Genomic DNA, 23,260 nt, shown 5'->3' with positions numbered 1-23,260 from the left:
CCAGAAGGCTGGTTGTAGTTACTGTGGTTAAAGAGTAATGCCCTTAACTGACCGCTCGACAAGATACACTCCACAGTGTGAATTCTGTGACCTGCTGCCACCGTGGCAAATTTTATTTATTTATTTTAAATGTTAGATATACTGTAAGTCAAAGTGGCACAGGCCTTTCTGATCCATTATTTTCAAATCTGTAAACCGTATCTGTTCCTTACACAGAATGACATTCAACGTACTTTTAAAATTATTAGTGATTATTACTGATTTTTTTTTTTACTAAATGTTATTTCTAAGACAGCGACAAAATTATATCTTTACATTTTTAAAATGTTTTTCATCATACTCTACAAATACATGTTTAATCTACCAATAGTATATTAGGGAAAATGCATAGTTGGTCCGCGGATTGTGGCTTTTATTATACTGCCATTCAAATTTGTTATTTAAAAGTCAAATTCTGATCACTTCAACATCAACATTACACCTCGGGAGGAAGACATTTCAGCACGGACTCGTGACTTGTCATGAGTTTCCTCTCTTCAGATTACATCCAAAAGTAAGAGTTACATTACTCATCTTTTTCTCACTGAAAATAATGTGAGATTCTTTTTAAATGTTATGATCAGAATTCATAGATGTGCACTTTCATACACTTTGAATCTGTGTCTGACATGGACACCATCAGAACTCAACAGCCAAGTACAATAACACCATCAGGCAAGTTAGTGTGGTTCTTTGACTGGCCTCCAATTCCACCAAAACCAGTCGTGGTTGGTGTGTCTATTGGTGGCGGTGGGAATGTTGCACGACCTGACTCCCAGTCAACCAAAACTACATGCGCTTCCTTAGTGAGTTTATCACACAATTGGCTTGAGGGACGACTTTGATGTATTCCATTGAAATGATTTCTAATATGGTTCCGGGTGACCAAGGCACAAGGAACGGTGGCCACAAAAAACCACACCATTAAATGCTGTAATACTGTAGTAACTGGCTGGTTAGTTGGCTTGAGAACTGCATACTTTCTTACCACTCGGTTTGCATGTACTGTCATGACATCAGTAATGTTTCTTACTTATTCGCCATCGATTTCAGCTTTAAAGTAAATTTGGTGACATGCGGCCGAAAAAGTGTTTTGTAAAGCAGATGGTTTCCTGTTTCACGGTCATTCTCTGGGAATACGCCTGCTGGGACTCCCACGCCACAGTGTGACGTCAAACACGTTTCCCATCAAAGGACGGTCGATTGAACATGATGCAGAAAAAACATCCCACATTCCGTTCTTGCCGTGTACAGCTTTACCTACCATGGTGTTGCTACGTGAGACCAGCTTTCCATTGTTGTCATTTAAGCACTTTCTGTGGTCTGAATACAAGTATAAATAAAAACAAAATAGAAGTGTAATCTGTGTTGTAAAATTTGAAATGATTAAATATTTATTCAACACCACTTCCTCCAAATCCTCAACTTTTTTGGGGAGCTTGCAATATGACTTACCAAGTCTGAGAAAAATTCAGGTGCTATTTATTTAATATATTTCAAATGTACACACAAACAGAATGCACTACTGCGTATTTTGAAAAAAAAATATGACGACAAATTTCTTTTTTTGTTTCTAAGTTGAGGAGTGCAGTGTAGTGTTTGCATGTACGAGAGAGAAGGGCCAGAAGCCCAAGCCAACCAGCAGAGTCCTTGCTAGGTGGTGTATTCACTTCTCTCTGTCATTGCTGTACTTTGGACTCCAAGTTCACTCAAGGATGTGGACTGAGTGACATCATCAGCCGCAGGAAGCAGAACCTATACATACTATATATGACACCCTTGAATCTAGCCATCAGCACAAAGACAACATCAGAAGACATCGAGAAAAACAGGAAGAGCTGTGAAAATATAACAGCAGAGCATACATATTTACACAATTGTCTCCTGTAGAAATGGCGACAAGGAAAGCTGGCCCCACTGGTATATCAAAACATGGCCCTTAAAGTCGCTATAAAATTTTAATATTGACACGCTAACACGTTAGGAGACGTTAGTTGCTCACATCACATACAATTTAAAAAAATATAGAATTATTCTTATGTATTTTTTTTTACATTTGGAAGGCAATTATAACTAAAAAATAAATACAACACAAAATGTTTTTGTATGCATTTCTTAAAAAGGTGCGTCATTTCATATAAATAAAAAAAAAACAAAACGTACTTTTTACAAAACCGGTCAACTTTAGAAAAACCTTGGTCTCATATTAGGCATTTTTTCCCCCAAAGCGGGAGAATCATGGCCACAGTTTCCCTAAGCTACAAACACACAGGCCTCTCCTCTGCCAGGTTCTTGGCACTGACGCATTACAGTGTTTGGTCTTGTCGTACCGTAGCGGTAAATACTCTTGATGCGAATTGTTATTGCAGCTTCAAATTGACACCAATTGGCTTTGAGGAGTCAAAAATATAAAGCATTTTGAAGTTACATTACAGCTGGCTGGTGTGTGTTGCAGCTGTCGGTGCCCGAGTGGAGAAACATTAGAGAAGCAACCACTAGGGGCCAGTCAACTATTAGGCAATGTGAAATATTGTCGCTCTATTAAACGCAGAGTAGAAACACACACAATCGTAGCATCAGTGTGAGTCTGGAAACGAAGTCGACACTTGCATCTTGCTGCAGGCGTGTTGTTTGATTGCATCGCTGTTGTAATAATGCCACGTAAGCTCAGCGCGCCAAAACAGGTCCACATCATGGCACTCGGTGTGAGTGTGCGAGGCCCCAAATTTGGACAATTAACTTAAAGGGAAAAGTCAACCTGGGATCCGACACCCGACAAAACTCTGCATGATACAATTGCAGATATCAAATTGCTATGAAATGCTAGGAGGAAGACGACAGAGGTCAAGTATCTGCTTCAGGATTTCGAGGAGAACAGTACATGACACGTTTGTGTTGATGCTTCAAGTTTGACAGTGATAGCCCAGACAATCTGTCATCTGCAACATCACTTTTCTGGTTCCGCACATCGAACTACACAAACATTTCTCCAGCTTGCAGGATTTTTTTAAGGCACAGTGGAGTATTCAGCGTCTGCTATGTACAGGTTAAATCCACACGGAGGGCTTGCCTTCCCCAGACTTGCTGCTGCTGCTGTTGCTGCTGCTGCCCCCGACGCTGTTGCCGCCTTTGCCGTGCTTGAGTCTGTGTTTCCGCTCCTTCTGAGCCTGTGGCTGAGGTTGCGGCTGCGCTTGGATAATGTTGCTCTGGGGCTTATCGTCCTGGTTGTCCCCCAGTGGTTCCTCAGAATTATGCTGCTGGCTGTACGCCTGGATGGCGGCCTCCAGTTGCTCGTGAGCCTGCTGGATCATGTCTTTGTTGAGAGCAACTCGGGCTTCGCCGCCAGTGGGGAAGTTATCCTCATTGCTGCCAAACTGCTGCTGCTCCTCTTGGGCAATGTTGGCCCGGTTCTGCTTGCAGGCCATCTTTGCGTTACTAAGGTCAGTGTATGGCATCTGCTCAGGCTTCACCACTATGTTATAACCGGGGGGAGCCGATGGAGTGTTCCATGAGAAGGGGTAGCCGACGTAATCGGCAGCACCGTCAGCGCCAACACCTGCATCTGAGCCTGCCTCGGGTCCTGTCCCCCCAACCGAGCCCTCAACATCCCCGTTTGCCCCAAGCAGGCCCAGCTGGTACTCATCCTCCTGAGGTGGGGTGCGCCGTCGGCGAAGAATGTCACAGATAGACCCAATCCCCAGATGAAGCATCTCCCAAACATTGAGTATGAGGCAGAGAACAGTCACTCCGTACATGATGCGCAGGAATATGGTTTTTTCCGTCGGCCGTGATACGAAGCAGTCAACGCTGTGTGGACAGGGTTTTCCGGAACACACAAACACGGGGGTTACACGGAAGCCGTACAGCAAATACTGGCCAGCGAGGAAGCCGGCTTCCAGCACAGTACGGGTCACCAGCTGGAGGACGTAGACCCGCATCAACCCTTCATCTCGAATACGCTTTCGGCCATCGTGTCGGATTTTGGGTCTGGGGGTGGGCTGCAGTGGATCACGAGGTCTTTTTGGAGGTTCTATCTCTGGCACCTCGTATATCATGGGGTCATCTTCCTGGTCCTCCTCAGTCTCCTCAATTCCTCTGTGCTGCCTGGCTCCAAAACAGATTTTCCTGGGCTTCCGGTGTGTATACCCTCCGCCACTGGCTCTAACAGCCACGGATCCCACTACTCCTTTGGCCTCTTCTAACCGCGCAATCTTGTTAATAGCAAAGCCCATGTACATGAGAGAAGGCATGGCCACCAAGATGATCTGGAAGACCCAAAAGCGAACATGAGACAGTGGAGCGAAGGCGTCGTAGCAGACATTCTCACATCCCGGCTGTCCTGAGTTACAGACAAACTTGCTCTGTTCGTCATAGTAGATGGACTCTCCCCCGACTGCGGTGAGGACAATGCGGAAGACGATGAGCACGGTGAGCCACAGCTTCCCCACGAAGGTGGAGTGGTTGTGGATCTCTTCCAGCAGCCGCGTGAGGAAGCTCCAGCTCATGGTGTCGCTGGACAGTGGGGCAGACAGTGTCCCTCTCTCACCTGCTCACAGACTCTGGAAGAGAAGACAAAATGAGAGCGTGAAAAAATGGTGAAGAACTGGAATTATTCTAGCAAGGGATAAAGAAAGGGAAATCATCTTCGTCTTCTTAAAGTCAACCTTCCGCAGGGAACATCCGGAGAAGGCGCTACATTCCAATCCAACAATGAATTTGACACATTTGGCTGTTTTGTTTTGTTGTAGTTACTGTTCCTGTTTCTTATGTTCCTCGTAACAAGCTGCGCTATAAATTATAAAGCGTATGAAGACACAGCTTTGGTCTCTTTCTGCCAACTGCGATTTGTTTACTTCCATTTTACCGCCAGCTTTTGGTGCCTGTTATTCATTCTTTCTCATCCTGCCATCTCTTCATAAGTGATATAACTTGTTTTGGTTTGTTGGTATCTTTTGCAGCGGAATCAATACAAACATAAATATGCATATGCATGCTTGAGAGATGACATTTAAATGTAAATATGTTGTTGAATATTATTTATGGCTGCAACATTATATATGTTGCAAATAACTTTATAAGTTTATAACATTATAACTTCACATTTTGACACTGACTCAGAGGAAGGCAATGCTTTGACACTCTGACTTCTTCTGAATGAAATAAACAGTCTCTGCACGGCTTCTTGTGTGTGAGGTGCGGGTTTTAAGATTTGATAAATTTGGCCGGTTTGTTCTGGCTCAGTGACTGGCACCGGATTAGGCGTGTGCATGGGAGCAGATTTTAGGAAGTTGAACATGTTGCCTATGTAGGTTAGGTCTGTACTCCAGGCAGTCAGTCCAAAACCAGCCGGATCAGCAGGTGGCGGGGCACAAGTCGTGGAGGCAGGCCGTCAGACCGCAGATCCACATTAACTCAGACACCGAAGCTGAACCCAAACCCTTCTGTCCCTGCGGCTGGCTTTGGGGGGATAAATATGACACCACCACAGAACTTCATCCTTCATGATACCGCAATGTGGCTTATTGTCAGCAAGACTGAGGAAAATCCCGCCGTGAATACCAGCTTAGGTTAAAGGGCTCCCAGGCTGACATCCTCACCAAGCAAACGGAGTGCTTAAGCATGCGGGGGAATTTAGGAGGAGTCAGAGCCCTCTGTTTTGTGTCTCGCTGGAGAAGAGAGGGCGGCGAGGTTCTCACACACTTGCCATGAAACATGAGCATTGATCACTCTGACCATTTAAGGACAAGAGCATAAGATGCAGAAATCCTTCATCTGCTGGCTCCAGAATTCAGGCAGTTGTCAGCACAAATAGAAGCTCTATATGTCAAGTATTTTTATCGAGTTCCCTCTCAAGTTTAAACAGGCATCTCCATTAAACGGATCAAAAGCATGTGACTTTTTTTTTCCACTTCAACAAGTTCTAGTTTGAAGCAACTATAGTGTAAATAAGAGCTTACGTAGGAGAACAATTTCATTCCGCAGCAAATGTAAATCTCAGTGATTCATGTTTCTTTAGATGTATTCTTGGCTCTTCACACAGGTCTGAGCTGACCAGACCGCAGCAAGTCAATAGAGACTTGTTTATATTTTCTGAGGAATGTGGTGGCTTCAAATGCAGTGGTTGAAAAAAGACCCAGGAATTTAGTTAAGTTAGTCAATTACAAAAAAGAAAACACTTGTATTTGTGTCTGTACAGTGAAGCCACACATTTGAAATTTTTCCCAAAATATTTTGGGATAACATTTGACATTGCATCCAAAAAGTTTTTTTTTCCACCGCTGTATGTTAATGGCAGACAAACAAAGGCAACCATTGGGAACAATTGGGTTTTCGCTGTTGTGTTCTATATGTACTGATGACACAAGCTTTCAATGTCAAATGTCGTCTTTCTTGAAGGATTTCTAATCCAATATTTTATAGCTTAATCCATCACCCACTGTTTGACAGAGTGAGTGTGTTGAACCAGAAAACCACGACTCTTCTGACACGCATTCAATTCTTTTGAAAATCGGTGGTTGAAATAAAAGGACTCCTGTTGTGAGAGTCACGACCAGTTCAACTTGCAAGGCAGTATAGAACACTGTTAAGCCACTGAAACTCATTTTGGTGAGAAGCAGACCAACGGTATAGAATAGCTCCTCCGTTTTGACTGAACCCTGGGTGGACAAACTCAGTCACACACGGGATCAAAATTTCATACCCAGTTTCAGTCGGGGGCCAAAGCCTGTAAATTACTTTTTGAATCGGCGTTACCGAAACCAGAATCAGAACACTTTTTTTTAATATATATATATTATTTTAAGTACCAATAAATACATTTCCCTTCCCATCTTTCATCCAATCTCCTTCAATCCAATTCATATATCTAATTCCATGTAGTAAAAGCCACATAAAATGGCAGGCAGGCCAAATCTGGCCCCGAGCCTTGAGTTTGATAACATTCTCAAACCTGTTTAACGCATAAATGAACGTCATCATTTTCCACTTTTTCGCCAAAACAATGCCAACAAGCTCTAACTGTTTGGTTGCAGGTTTTATCCGAGGACATGCAAAGTTTTGCGCTGCCTGTGTTGGTCTAGTCGACTAGCCACTCGACTCTCTGCCTTCACATCATTGATGTGACAAGTCATTAGGAGCACACAAACAGTAGCGATAAAGTTGTTTCGCTTTTGTGTAAACATCTTGAGAGCTATGAGAAATGCGCCTCTTCCCGCCACAGTTATTGTTTGGAGCGAACCCCAGCTTGACACACGAGGGAAGGAATGCGGGTCCGCTTCAAGCTAACAGCGTTCATATCTGAAAACATTTGCTAAAGAAAGTTGCAAATATTATAACAGAAAGTGCATCAGCATGCGGATACTTTTTACTTTTTTGTGAGAAACCACACGTCCAACAGTTGTTTTTAAGGAACTTTGAGGTTTCCGGTCAGACTTCAGCTTTATTTAACTTTTCGGAGGCCTCCTCAATCTCAATTCCGTGAATGTAATGTGAAGGTTTAAATGATTTTCAGGTTGATGTGTTTAATCCTCTAATGTTTCATGTGAATATCACATGGTTCACAGCAACAAACTTGGACGCTCTATTGTCTTCACTTTGCTGCTCCTCTCCCCTCCACCTGTTTTTCCTTCTGTTTTATTGAGTTATTTTCTCCTCCAGTTTGTGTCTCCACACGCTTGAGCAGGTGTCCCAAGTGAGACTTTGACCCGCTACATTGAGTTCAGTGTGACTCAGACTAACTGAGGAGACATCCCTTCTGGTCTGATCACGGAGTTAAGACAACATTGGTGGAAACTCTGACACATGGCGAAAGTAAAAAAAAAAAAAACTCCTTGCACACAACTCGATTAATTCAATTCACTGCAAATGTTACACATCCATACCACTGGCAACATCGACCTCTGACCACACAGTTCTGACTGACCAACTGGAGAAGATTCTCAACCCATATTTATGATTTATTACGATTTATTAACTCGAAATGAATTTCTATTTCATACATACTATGCCTTCGGATGGACTTTGCTATTGGCTGATCCCCTCATACGTCAATAGCGAATTCTTTAGAGGGCACTGCATGTACTCATAGAACTGGAGTTACCTCCAGGTAACCATTATTTCTTCAGCGCTTTGTTTTTCAGAAGCTTTTTTAGAAACCAACAAGCTCCAGCACAGAGTAAAGAACACCCATGCAGATGATGCTTACAGTAACCTCATAGTTTTGCGTCATCACGTGACTTACTTAGGCATAAAGATTCCTTTCCAGATTGTTTTTAAATTTTCACTTTTGTGACTTGAGTTTCCTTCCCCTTATTTCTATGTTCTTCTCTAAGAGAAACACATTCATTGAAATTGAAGATGGAAGAAAACAGGAGATGTTTAGGGATAAATCGCTGACTTTGGTTCTGTTCCCAGGAGAAGAAACAGTCCATCGCTCTATGGCTCAATAAGATGTTTTTAAAGTGATTGAAATGACAAGGATTCGATGAGACAAGTCGTTCCTGCTGATCTCATGTTGGAGCTCTGCCCCCGAAACACTATTCACACTAAGATTATTGTCTCTCTGCAACTTTCAGAGTCGTTCCCTGAAGCCTGTCCTTGGAAATGACTGTGGTCATCTCTCCTCACTGAGGTAATGTTTGGGATCCAGTGTTTCATAAAGTGAAAGAAAGTGTTAGCAGGATTTATGTTTGCCCTCTCAACAGGATCGTGGATCACATCAAAACTTTGGACTCAGCCAGACTCAAGCCAGTTTTTCCGCAGCACCATCATCTGTGCTCCAAAGTGAAGGGTTACAACTTCACTCTGATCTCATCAGCAAGAAAGCATTTTCGGTTATTTTGGGGGTATAGCTTGAAGTTTAGGAAGCTCAGACCTGACTGCTCTACAAGTGAAAGGCTCTCCCATTCATTTTTATGGATGATATTAAGCAAATGATTTGTCACATTTGTCGTTCAATGTGTCCACCGCCTCTCCTCTCCACATCAGGCCTGGAAAACATTTCCTCTGAACCTGACCTCAGGAGCTCTGATGCACTTCTTCCCAGTCCCTCCCAAGTGTCTTAAACCCATAGCTGTCGCTGTCATGAGTCAAGGCCAAGACCAAGGAGCGGCGTGTCAAAGTCCTCGACAGACCAAACTGGAACACATAAATGTCATGGTAAATCCAAAGCCAAAGAACGCGATCAAAATCCTATCGCTTTTCAGTTCGCTCATTTCCAAGCAGCTGTGGAAGTCAGTCTGAAATATGTTTCAGAGTGATTCAGTTTACAAATGAAAATGACGAACAACCCGCATACATGACCTCGGGGGTAATCATTGACGACATTAATGTTGCATTTAGAGCTACTTTGCTACTTGTTTCTCCTCATCCCTGGCGTAAACATTAACAGGCAGGAAGCTGGTGGGTTTTTTTTTTGTTTTGTTTTTATAAAATACAAGACTTAATTTGTCATTAGTCAGTATTAGAAGACTTTTTTTAAGCCCAGCAGCTGTGATCCTGACTTGTCTTATTTTATAAATAAAATTTGTAAGATTAAAATAAAATAAATAAATAAATAAATGTATTAATAAATTCTCTTATTCCCAGTCTAACAATTCATTTCATGACTGAATTTTTTTAATGGCACCTATGAACATGTTATCAGAGCAATAAAATAATGATTTTAATCAATCTCTCTTTGGTTAAGGTCGATAAATGTGATTAATCAATTATAACATTATTATGATTAATTAATTACAACAAAAATAATTTCATTTCATTTCATTGAATTGAACAGTTTGCTCTCCAGACAACAGGGAACAAGACACGTGGCAGCTAGGATGAGAACAACAACAACAAACATGGAGGAATCCCTGAACAAAAGCAAACAAAAGCATCTGTTTGTTATAAAAGCTCACATGACAGTAAGGTGCTGACTCGTGGAGGCCTCATTTAGTCCGTTGTACTGATAAGGTTATAAGGTTAGGATAAGTTATTAATGTTCACATAGTGAACTGTTATCACTTATCACTTATCTGTTATCACTTATCTCTCTCTTCACCTGGTTCCTGCTCTCTGAGTTCATGCTGACAAGACCTACGTGTGTGTGTCAGTCTGACAACACATTATAACAGCGTAAAGAGGAAGGCGCACACTGACAGTTTCAGTTCCAGACCCTTGTTTACATTGTAATAAGGATCACAGAATCACAATTTGCCGCCACCAAAACAGTCGGAATACTTGGTCCCAAAACTTCTGCTGCACGTGCGAATAACAACACAGCCCCGCGCCTTGACCAGCTTCTATGCTTGAAAGATCAAGGTCATCTGTCGCTCAGGGCGAATGTGGGTAAAAGCAACATTGTCTCATAATTTATTTTCGACTTCAAGTTTAGAAGCTACAACCATTCACAAACCAAATCAGAATTTTATTTATTGCCGTGGTCAGTGGGGAGCCCACCAACTAGGAATAATACTTGGAATAAAGTGCTGACAAAAAAATAAAAAAAATAATAAAATAAAATAACAAGGCTGTTCACGATGGAAAGATGGGACTCTCTCCTTTAAAATCTTTGATTTGAACAAACATCACATCAATTTTTAGTTATATTAAGGTGTTATTAAGGTGGCGTCTCCCCCTCATGTAACCCTCTGTCCTTGCTTGCGACTGCCCCCTGCCCTTCCCCTCCATTGTGCCGGTAGCATCAGTACATTTCTCACCCAACCATCCAAGTCAACACTTGTCCAACACAGTCAAATCAATCATCCGATCAGACTTGTGTCCACAGAGGACAAGTTTTTCTAAAATAGCTTGAATATTAAAGCGAAATAGATGTTGGTTATAAGGTTGCAGTGAAAGCTCGGTTGGTGGTTTTGTCGCAGACACCAGTCAAGGTTACAATAAAGCCCTCCTTGTGACACATAATGTGACAAATGGGTAACTTGTCTAGTTACATTTCAGTCATTGCCACTTGTCTTTGCATGGTCTCCAGCGGAAGGAACCGAGAGCTGTGCTCGATAACTCAACAGGTTATCCGCAGTTGAGAATATTTTTATCTTTCTCAGTTAGAACATGATCTGCAACACATAATAAAAGTGGTAAAATAGTAATCACTGGAACTAAAAGTGAATTTACCGCACTATGGATTCACCACAGCAACAATACAAACAATAAAATATGGAAATATGTTGACTTCACTTGGATGGCAACTGTATGTAAGATCAACAGACGTGTTGAAAAGTTTGTCAAGTCCGATGTTTATAAAGAGCAAGAGTCGAGCCATCAACGCCTGCATAGATCAACAGCTCTACAATAACACAATTAATATTTAACATAGCCGTTAAACACACGTGTTTAGAGGCCTGTTTGATCCTAATGTTTTGTGTAGATAACACGAGGACTCAAACAGTTCATGCTTTTGAAAAAATCCATGCAATAAAAGCATAGATTAGATTGCTATATTTACAGATGGATAGTGTGACCATATCTGAAATATTTATTGACATTCAGAGGTCATTTTGTAGGAAATTCAAAAGGAAACAAAAGGTCAGGCGAGGCGCGAGCACTGGTCCTCAGTGAGCATCCATCTATGTGCATTTGTGGGAAACTAAAAATTCCCTCATTAACAGTGTCCGAGGGGAAGAACCCTCGGAGCAAGCCAGGTCCATATGCTCGTCCAAGAAGCTCTGAGGCAGCGTTGGCGCATCTGTGCTTTATTCACTTCACTCTGTCATCACACCACACACCATTTCATCCTTCTTCATTTGTAAACCCAAAATGCATGGAAGGTTAAGACGAGTCATTGTGACAGCCAGAGGTCCAGTCGACTCTGTCCCCAGAACGGAGCGTAAGACAGAAGTGATGAAGCAGCATACTCACTCTACTCCCTCAGATGCCAGGGTCCTTTCTCTCTCGACCTGAGGCCCATCATTTCTGTCACTCCCCATCAGTTTGTCTCTTTTTCATACTCCTTAACCCCGACTGACATCAAACAGCCCTGGCCTGATGATAACAACAGCATCCCGACAAAGCGCTCAGCTCCGCGGTCTCAGGGAGAGCCCCAGTGTGTGTGCCTAACCAAGTGTGAGCTCGTCCTGAAAGGGAGAGGGGCGAGTGAGGCAGAGCATCTTCCCTCTCTCCCCATGGTGCTCACAATGGTCCTCACTTAGCCCATCATCCCCTCCAAACTGGGTCATAGTTGGGGGTGGGGACCTCATGGGTATAGTTTTAATAGGGGAGCGGAGGAGGGGGTGGTGGCGACTAATACCCCCGTTGGGTCAGCGGGAGGGAAGTCTGGGTTGTCAGACGGTTGGAGGATTTATTGTTTTTGGTTTAAATAATACTCAGATAAGGGAGGCAGTGGGTGCAATTTGAAAACTAAACTGGAAACTTCCAGAAACTGCCCAAAAACTTTGTGACTTGAAAAGTCCTTTCAAGTCAAGCATTGCTTGAGTGATTCCTCAAACACTTATGGCTCATTCTGAAAGAACCATTGTTCCATCCTACTAACTGTAACTCACAAAACCTTTTAATTCTTCACCCAGTTTGTTTGTTTTTTTTCCATCGGTGCACTGCATTTCCTCTGAATAGTGTGTCATTCCCCACATTATTTATTTGTCCATTCAAAATCATAACTGTAGTGACTGAAAAATAAACTATTCATCTGGTAAATGTTTATTTGCCAGAGTACAAATGCATTTTCTACTCTGGGTACATTTTAACCTCTGCATTAGCAACTATTTTTTATGTATTTTTCTACCAAAATGTATGGCAAAATTCAGAAAAAAGTAAATCAGTTTGACCATCGACCGCATAGCACATTCTGTCCAATAACGTATTGGAATCATGTTCTGAGTTTCATCATGTGTCAAAGGGTTTTGTCCTACAAGACTCGTGATCTTGAGGCAGTTGTGCATAGCTCCACATTAAATCCTTGTTGGTGCAGGAACGGAGGCAATTGTGAAGGGGAGTTGTTAGACTATATATTTGCAGCAACAGGGCTGTCCAACTTTCAGTTTACAGTCTTCTTAGTATATTAATAATGGTAAGGTAACTGGTAATAATGCAGAGCCAGCAGGACTAGCACAAAGGGCAACTCAGTTTAGAGTTTATCAGGGATGCTTTCGTGTTTGGTATTACATTTTTCATTACATTGAGGCATAAAAATTGTCAGAAACTTTTGAAGAAAATAATTTTTTGTTTAAAAAATAGTCTTGCCTGACGGTTTAATAGTTGATATAATGACAGACTGACGTTCACGCTAGGCTTTAAGAAGGGAAAGCTGAATAAATAATACACATTGCATACATGAAGATGCAAATCCAGTAGTTTTGGAGAGCAGCAGTCAAAGAGAGGTGCAGCTGCAGACTTTGTGCGTGTCACACCTTCCACCAACAGTGTTGTTTTGAAGCACTAAGGTGACACGTGGTGCTCGGTTAGTCACTGTTGATATAAAGAAATACAAAATAAGTTGCTTTGAGTGATCTTGACTCATCACTTGGTTGGTTTGGTGTCTGACTTTAAGGCACCAGTGTGTGGATAAATCAGTTGAGCCTCAGCAACACTGTCCCTTTCCTTTCACTGCGAAGCTCAAAGGTGACCCATGTTGTTTTGTCGACGCGGCTTGCTCTGTTGTGTGTAACTGTGAGAGTCCTGTGTTGACTGATCACTCAAACTAAGTGTTAAAGTCAACCTGCAGTGGCTTTCATCTCAATTTAAATCAGAGTGTCTGTCTGACTTACACGGAACAGACATTTAAAAAACCTTTAGCTCGGGCGGTGAGCGTCCTCCACCCTCACAGGTGTGGCGCGTCTAGATGGCGATGACAGACAGCATGATTCTGGCACGCGTGTGTGGCATGAAAGGCCACTTAGTCACACAGCTCAATGCCACTGAACTTCAAGGGAACAGTTTTCAGTGCTTACGGATGGTAGCAGACCCTGAGCACAGCGTTGGGGCGAATCGTTGTTGTGCCAACACCTTGAACGGATTGTTCTTATTCAATGTCTGGCATCGCAGCACGTAGCAGCCCGGCATCGCGTACGACTGTTGCGGCAGCACAGTATCCCAACATCTCACTCTCACACAGTGATCTACCACTACAGTGGTACCTATAACCCTGACGTGCGCTATTTTGAATGGCATTCCACTTATGTCCAATCTGACTTACGACCGGTTGGTCGGAACCGACCCCTGTCGTAAGTCGGATGTTACTTGTATATGCAACAAGTCCATCTCACTCTGCATGGCTTCTTGTGGGGGATTAGTTTTACCAAAAGTAGAATGTAGAATGTAGAATCTCTCCCCACATACTTTGGTAGCTTACAGCCTTCCAAGTCCATGCAACCCTCCCGCGACAGTGCTCCATGTATCCCTGGCTTGGGAATGTCCGCATATCCCTGAATATCCATCCATTTTCCGTGGCCTCATATGAATGTACAGAGTAAGATTTTGCAGCTGCTTTAGTTTACGGGTCTGTTGTGGAGTTGCATTTAAATACAGTGGCACCTCGGTTTTCGTCAAATCGGAGTTTGAACAAAAATGTCGAGATTTTTTTGCTTTTGATTTCGAATGCAAATCCAGAACTCGAACGCCCCCGGAAAAAGCCGGAAAAAACATAACGTGCGCAGACCGATCCGCTGACCCACGACGTGCTTTGTTATTGTGTATAACGCAGCCTCCGTTAGCTCCATTTACTGAGTGTTTTTTCTTCATATTGAGGTGTAAAACCTTTCCTGTCTCCACACTGGACCGTGGTAGAGTGTCACAGGGGAGGTGCTGGAGCGCTCACTCCAGGGTTTGATGTCCTGTTGTGGGCTGGAGCTGGGACAGGGATGAGGCGAGTCTGGGACAGAGCGTGACTTGGTTTATGACTTTGTCACAGCCAAACTGCACAGAAGCGCACATTCAGAGCTGGACACGCACCGGGCACCTCTTCACTTCTGGAGAGACGTCACTCACTCGCCAACCCCTCCCACATGCAGCGGCCACACACATAGAGGAACAGCGCACCTGCAGCAGACACTCTACATTCACTCCTACAAAAGCCTGTTTTAAGGCTTGGAACGCATTAGTTCTTTTTCCATTCATTGTCATGGGAAAAATCGATTCAGATTTCGAACAAATCGCTCTTCGAACAGCCGCCTGGAACAGATTGTGGTCGAGAACCGAGGTACCACTGTACTTTAATCTGCTGCACTTCAGGGCCAACGTACGTATGTTATGGTTGATGGCGCATGGTGTCTGGCTACTGAAGAGGAGCGGACCGACGTTCCACAGGCCACGCTCAACATCCTGACTGACTCGATGCAAAGGAGCGTGCAGCGAATCAAATCATTTCCTGGTGTTCGCATTCCAAATCTTCCGGATCCATAAAATGACTTTCAACAAACTTTTCTGTGAAAGAAACTAAAAGCAGATAAATAAGATAGTGGAGCTGCTAATCCTCCTGACTTTCATCCTCCTCTTGCCTCCCCCCCCCACACCACCGCCACTCCACCCCACCCGCCTTCGCCTACACGCCTAATTACGCTGCGCCACCAACATGATGAGATGTTGGCTTGATACCGGCCAAATCCCCGTCATCTCACTGCTCGCCATCTCATCCCCTCGCCTGATCTCTCTCTGCTGGGCAAACCACTTGCTATCACAAAATTTCAGGGGTTGTACAGAGAAATGAGACGGACCAAATCTTGTAGTTCTTCGGTTACACGCTTCTAATTCCAACATTAATTCAGATTCCTCTTTTGAACTCATTGGTTTCCTGATGTTATTCGTGCACCCAGACCCAGACAACCATCTTCAGTCCCTTACTGGTGAACCTCAACTCCTTCAGAGGTAGGAAACCTACACAAACAGAGGGACCAGAAGTAGTGATGGCCGAAACTCTTTCAAGACTTCTAACCTTCCTCAAAGTTCTTTCAGTTATTCGCAGCGGGTCGGTACACTCTTAACCCACGACATGGCCATCTGAACCCAACTTCATCTTCTTTCAAACTAAATATATTTACATTGCTCATATTTGTATTCTCCATATGCTCTCCACTGAACACTGTCTCCACAGTCAAGGTCGTCCGGGAGTAGAGAAGACATGATTTATGACAAACATTACTGTTGTGGCTGTCACTTCTTATGCATGAAATCGAACGCTGACTTGCAGTGATGCATTTACTGGTTCCCACAACCCCTAGCTCTAGTCACACACCAACACCAGACTTGTTTTCTGGACTCTCTTTCTACGTGTTTACTTTGCAAACAGTGGAATTCAGTTCATCACTTTGACGCATCCACGTCACAGGACCGAGAGGAGCAGTGATGGAGCTGCTCTTACGTACAATTAAAGTACATATTGAACAACCTTGGGACTGTGCTCCAGAGATTTATAGGGAGCACGGTGAGAGAAGGAAACTGCTGTTCTGTTCTCTGCTGTCAAAGTTGTTTATGGCACAAATTTGAAACTCAAAAATACAGTGATGTCCTTTTGCTGTTTTTTGCTTGTATCAGTGTCACATTTACTTTTACTATCGTGTCATGTGGTGTTTGATATTTGGCTATAGGTACACACTGTTGTCCCTCTTTTTAAGAGAGGGATTTCAGGGATTTTGTATGCTTTTTTATGGAATCTATTTTGACAAGAAATAATGGGGGGAGATATTGTTTTATAAATTTATTTTTGTTTGCTTTTGTGTTGATTTTTATTTTTCAAAATTAAAATTTTCAAAAATATTTTGTTTTGTTGTTTTCCTGTTTTCAATTTCAATTCCATTGTTTTTGTTTGGGAATATTTTTACCTTGTTTGTTTTCAAGCAAAGTAAAGAAAGGAAGAATCTGAGGCTTCATGAAACAGTGTCCTCATTGTCAGAGCCCACTAGATCGTACTCTGCTCCTTATATATTTGGATTTTAGCGACCATTTCATATCATTCTTAAACTAAGACCACCATCTAGTGAGCTCTGAAAATGAGCACACTGTTTCATGAATCCTCATCGGCCCGTCATGAGCCATCACTTCCGATTATTAGATTCCATTTCAGAATGATGTCTTGGTATTTGCAAGAATTGAGTCAAAGGACGTGTTCGTCATCCGTTGCGCCCTTCTTTGACTCCACAAGAGAAAGATGTTTGTGCCTGTCACTCAAGGAAAGGTTATCTGACGGAAATGCCATTTGTGGGATTATGTTGGAGACTTTCAATCCTGTTCAATCGTGCCAGGATCACTGGCCCTGACCTGTCGAACAAGACGTGAACACAACTAATAAAAGGCCACTGAGTGTGTGGTCTTTGATTTTTAGTTTTGGACATATTTGACTTACTTTCTTGAAGCACGTTGTCGGTCTAAAGCTATATCTCAGGTTAGCTTACACATTTAAAACAGAAGAATAGGAACTCACAGTATTTTTATAAGAAAGTCAAACCATTTGGGTTCATAAACTGTTTTTTTTCTTTTTCACTTGCTGTTGATATATGTTGTGTATTTTACACCCCCTGCTCGATGGTGTCAAACAACATGTTGCATGGCTGTGGCCACTGAATGAATCCAAACAAAGGTCCCCAGACAGGACTTTTTCTGATGTTATTCACACAAGCCAACTCATGCGTGCAGCTCCAGCATGAAGTGTTGGATGAGTGTTGTTGTAATGGAAACCTCTGGTCTCCCAGAACTCATGACACATGCAGCAGGGATGCTACACAGCGTTCTTTCATGTTCGCTCGAACTTTTCAATCTCCTTGCCAAGGTGGAGATTCCTACTCACTGAATATTTGTTGGAGTGGAGCAAATAAAGCAGCACCAGAGTGCTTTGTTGACTTTGTATGGATCTTAACTGCAGCATCACAACTTCCGATCAATAGTGGGCGGGTCAAGGCAGTAGACTGAACGCAGAATGTGCAAGATAAGGATCTACAATATCCAGTACACATGAAATGATTGGGGTCCCCATGAGGAAGGATGGTCTTATGATGCTTCACGAAACACTATCCTTATTTCCAGAGCCTGACAGATGTCGCTCTATACAGATGAATTACCAAAAAAAAACAATAGAGGTTCCCAGATAGAAGGACAAAATCTTCTCAGAAAGGTGATTTCAGGGAACATACCATATATTCCCAATAGTATGCCTTGACTCCCATATGAACTTAAGCGCCATCCCGTTCCCAACCCATAGGGTTCAATATGATGTCGCTCCACCTTTTGCAGCTATTACAGCTTCAACTCTTCTGGAAAGGCTGTCCACAAGGTCGAGGAGTGTGTTTATGGGAATTTTTGACCATTCCTCTAAAGGTGTTCTATCGGGTTCAAGTTAGGACTCTGTGCAGGCCAGTCAAGTTCATCCACATCATCCATGTCTTTAAGGATCTTGGTGCACAGTCATGTTAGAAGAGGAAGGTTGGGAGTATGGAATTGAATCCTCAAGCAGCCAACGTTCCTTTCACTGGAACTAAGGGGCTAAGCCAAACTCCTGAAAAACAACCCTACACCATAATTCCTCCTCCACCAAATTTCACACTTGACACAATGCAGTCTGAAACGTATCGTTCTCCTGGCAACCTTCAAACCCAGACTGGTGATTCATCACTCCAGAGAAGGTGTCTCTATATCTCTATTGTCCAGAAGCAGCTGCTTTGCACCACTATATCCAGCCCTTTGCATTGCACTTGGTGATCTATGGCTTGGCTTGCAGCTGCTCGGCCATGGAAACCCAGTCCCTGAAGCTCTCTGCGTACTGTGCTGGGGCTCATCTGAAGGCCACATGAAGTTTGGAGCTCTGTAGTAACTGTGCAGAAAGTCACTGACCTCTTTGCACTATGCCCCAGTTTACATGGCTGACCACTTCGTGGCTGAGTTGCTGTTGTTCCCAAACACTTCCATGTTCTTATGTTCTTCTTCTCTCCAGATAGCGGACCATTCCTTCGCAAATGTTTGTCAAAACAGTCTGCAGGCCTAGGTTGACCTTGATTTCTCCACCTTTCACAAAAAGAAGACTCCACAACCCAAAAAACATCTTAAAAATGAAGTGAAAGTGGGATATACACAGTGCATTATTGAACATTTGGTGAATTTAAAACTTGATTTTTAACAGTTTATTGTACATATATTCTGTATATATACTCTAAATCTTCTGCAGTCATTTCTTTTGTCTTTATTTCATCTATGCTTCATCTATATTTCTCAAAATACGTTTCACCTTCTGTGGGTTTGTCAGCGTTTCAGAGTCTAATTCAAGCATTGAATGTCATCTTCTTTGGATGTGGTGACTATGAGACAAATAAAATATATCTAATCTAGAAGATAAGCATTTGAATGGCACTTAGAGGAGCAAAGATCTTCTCACACGAATGCTGTATTAGCTCACCAAAGGCTTTGCTACAACCAATAAGGTTGTCATCCTCAAAACAAGTTTCCACTCAGAGAGAACATTGAACATTGGCTGAGGCCCCTCCAAGTCATTCAGGTGTCCCTCAGAAGTGCCCAATGTTTAGTGTTACATTGAGTCCAGTTCAGAAAATGACGGTCAACACCTAATCCCATATTGAAGACTAAACATAGGTGCATGCCAACTACCGACATATTCAGTGTCAGTCAGGCGGGGCTGTGTTTATCACTATCATAAACAGTATTGCCGGCTCTTGTAAAGCTTTTCTGCAAGTTCATGCAAACAACGGAGAGGCTTACAGTCCAAATAAAGGGATTTCAAACTGTGCTCACTTTAAACACACAAGCCGGACTCGACAGATTCTAATCTCCTCGTTTTACGCTTTGATCCCTCGCTGGTTTTCCACAAGAATATTTACCCAGCAGAGGAATAACGGGGAAAGTCTCCATAAATCCCGACGTATAAGCACCAGTCAGGCTTATATTTAAGCAGTTCGCTGCAGACACATGAAGAAGTAGATCCTTCATAAGTCTATGGATGCAATTACGGAGTGAAATTCGGCCCAATAATGGAGTCTATTTACTGGTAATGCACGAGTCCGCAGAGTAAAGCTCAACCTGTCAAATCTATCATGTCACACCTTTCACCACAGCTTAGCGTGGGTTTATTGAACTATGTCAGCACGTTCTGTACGTGCAACTATTTCATTGCTCGAGCGAGGCACCACGAAAAATCACTTCTACACCAGCAAGTCCCCGGCAGCTTGTACCCCCCATCTGTGAGCAACTAAAGCTGTTTGTTATTGAACAATCTTAAATGTAAACGTATTAACTGTTATTATTTAAAATTATTAATTATAATTCTATTATAATATATTTAAAAAAATACATAAAGGCAGAGTCTAGAACACCTGTGGGCACCTTTGTGTCTTCATGTTCTTTTCCCCCCATTTTATTTCTATTTTTCTTCTTTCATTGCTTTTAAGCACATGGAACTGTTAAATTAAATACTAATTTTTATAGTATTTCTTGGCCCACAAAATTAAAGAAGATCCTTTATGTTATTTTAAAAATTCTTTATTTTATTTACACATATTATCTATTATCTATACGTCTGTTGCCAAGGTCCTCCAATATCTGATTTTTATTGAGACTCTTTCAATAAAATAAATAAAAAATGAATCAATATATATTTTGCATGTAATGCTCACAGCACTTTACCGTCTTTTCTTCACAATTTTATGACCAAATTAATAGTTCCATTTCAGTTGAAGCCACTTTTTTTCTCTTTTGGTCCCTCACAACAATAACAACAATATGTTAAGTGGCCCCTCAGGTCCCCTGGTCAAGACCAAGCGTGGCAAACTAAAGGCAAGGGGCCAAATACGAGAGCCTTAGACGCATGTAGTTGGCTTAAAACTAAATTCATCATCCATTTCCAGTTAACACAGATGGGAGGAGGTTTGTAGAAACCAAAAAGAAGTTTGTACTTGAGAGGGATAAAAGTCAGCAGGTGATGTTGAAAGCACAATAATAAAAAAAACAGACTCATGCTGTGGAAACTCATTCTCCCTGTTATAGATGCTGCAGTTTCCAAAGGTGAGACAAACAAAAGAACCAAGAGAAAACACCAGACTCACGTTCACCTGTTGGTGAGTGCCAGTAGCAAAGAGTAGTGAAGAGCGTCATTTTTTTAAATCAAATTTTAGGGTCACTGTAAACTTTGGTTACACTCCAAATGTGGGAGCATATAACAGCATAAATATACTAGTTGTTATCAATGCATTAGCAGAATATTGGCCATGTATTATTTACTAAACGTAATGCCTAGCATCAATGTCTGACTGTTAATATTATTAATATATTATGACATACATTTACGCCCTGACAGAAGAGTCCCGGCGCTGAAATGACAGTGTTTGCGCCAGACTTGTAAGTCAGCAGCAGCGTAACCTAAAAGTCATGAACAGCTTGAGCGCGTTGCTTTGCTATTTTAATGCTCAGCGATCGCTGAAAATGCTGTTGTTTGTCAGACCTGAAGAGAACGTGACCTCAGTTCCGAGAGGCTCTCCAAGTATTCCTTCAGCTCTTGGCTGCCATGTGCATCAGCATCACATGTGGCGCGGCAGCTCGGCTCAGTTGTTACGAAAGACTTTTACTCATCGGCTTTTAGATTCACATCGCTAATTAAACTGAAGAAGCGAGTTAACCTGAGGTGAACGGGAGCCAGGGCTATTGCGCATTATCTTTGCATGCCGAGACACACATGCACGCACGCAGCTATCATCTCCTCCAGCTCCGGCTCACCTGCGCAGCCTCCCCGACTCATTAGACGGACGGAAGGAGTCAGGTCGTGTGTGTTTGTGTGTGTGAACACACTGGTCTTGAGCATTAGTTTTTCACATTTAAATGTGTGTCCCGGTGAGGAAGGGACAGCTAATATGTGTAAACGTGTGCGTGCCTTCAACAGTGTCTGTCCCTCATTTTACTTTGCCGTTTGCATTTGTTTGTCAGTGTGTAGCTTTGTTTACATGTGTCTGTGTGTGTGTTTCTGAGTCAGGGTGACTCAGAATGAGATTTTTCTACACTGCCCTCAGGCGTGGATGGAATGTATTCAGCATGTGAGCAGTGTGTGCCTCAAACCTACGTGTGGCTTTAGTGACAGGTTTGGAGGACACTGGGAGTGTTGTGTGTTTTCACGTCCAGTGTGTGTAAGTACACGCTCTAAACAATAGTCTTAGTCATATTGCTCTGGTTCTCCAGGGAAGTGGCCAGTGCTTCTCCGTGGTGTGTGCTCACTTGTGTGACAGAAGCCTCCCCGAGGCACCACACACCTGGATGCACACCGAGTGCCGCTCCTTCTTATTTTGTGTCTTGTAGAACCCCATTTCCATACTAATAATATCCAGTCCCACTATGATGAGTCCACATCTTTGATACATTCAGCGCATTCTGGATTAGCGTCAGCTTCGCCTGGAACACCGCAGCGCGGGCAAGACCGATAAAGGACACACAATGCTGCTTGAAATTGCATTCCAAATTAATACCAGCAGGAGATCGCTGGCTATTTATGCAGGTATAAATAACAACTATAAGCTTAGTACGAGCAGTAGCCACGCTTCTTCATGGACCACGTTTTTGTGCGGCACAACGCTCAAGTTTGGCAATAAAACACAGTCTAAATATTATGATTCCTTGCGACCATAAGTTTGGCATGTATTATGACTTATTTTGTAAGAGTTAAAAGCCTTCTATAGTCACTTATTGTTTCTCATCTATTGCCTCCGGACAGGGGTCTCAAACTGGTGGATCGCAAGCCATTTGCAGTGCTCAGGATTCAGTTTTGCAGCCCACCTCTAGGGGTCCAATTTTACCGTAGGAGTGACCCCCACATTCCCCCTTGATGGTCCGAAGTCAGATGCTTCACTTCGGACGACCTTGGAAACACCAAATAACTCAAACCCAATTGATGCCATTATGACCACATCTGATTTTAACATGACCAGATGACATTCATATAGAAGGATAAAGGACAAACAGAAGGCGAGCGAGACCTTTAAGTCCTGCCTCAAGACCACGCCTGGCGTTTATGGGTTGACTTGGTGTGTTCTCTTGCTTTTCCAGAGGCTAAGTGGGATTACCAACAAGGGTTATTTTAGTACAAATAAATAGCAACATCAGATGACGCAAAATGACCAATAGCAGGAGGGAAAACCACAGGACCCCTCACTCTGCCAGCTGTCAGCCCAGTCTCACCCAGTCAATTGAGTTTGAGACCCCTGCCAAACACGTTTCATACACAGAGAAAAGAACAACGCACAAAACTGCCCATACAGTTGCAACTGATTCCACCGTGTTAAGTACACAAATACAG

The 23,260-nt window shown here is 42.8% G+C and overlaps 1 protein-coding gene across 2 annotated transcripts in view; it reads right to left on the bottom strand.

Annotated features, from left to right (window-relative positions):
• gjc1 (gap junction protein gamma 1) overlaps positions 1 to 23,260 on the bottom strand; it is a 54,969-nt gene that overhangs the window by 733 nt on the left and 30,976 nt on the right. Inside the window, exons 1-2 of one of the 2 annotated variants that reach the window (XM_053850896.1) lie at positions 11,896 to 12,084; positions 1 to 4,598 (exon numbers count right to left, since the gene is read on the bottom strand). The exon at positions 1 to 4,598 is cut by the window's left edge and continues 733 nt beyond it. In XM_053850896.1, the coding sequence (XP_053706871.1) occupies positions 3,087 to 4,544 (1,458 nt within the window). In that variant the 5' untranslated portion in view covers positions 4,545 to 4,598; positions 11,896 to 12,084 and the 3' untranslated portion in view covers positions 1 to 3,086. Of the gene's footprint in view, positions 4,599 to 11,895; positions 12,085 to 23,260 lie in introns of those variants that run through there. The other variant, XM_053850895.1, reaches the window with a different exon arrangement.

This window comes from Synchiropus splendidus, chromosome 19, assembly GCF_027744825.2.
Source record: "Synchiropus splendidus isolate RoL2022-P1 chromosome 19, RoL_Sspl_1.0, whole genome shotgun sequence".
NCBI lineage: Eukaryota > Metazoa > Chordata > Actinopteri > Syngnathiformes > Callionymidae > Synchiropus > Synchiropus splendidus.
This window is presented reverse-complemented; position numbering and strand designations above follow the sequence as displayed.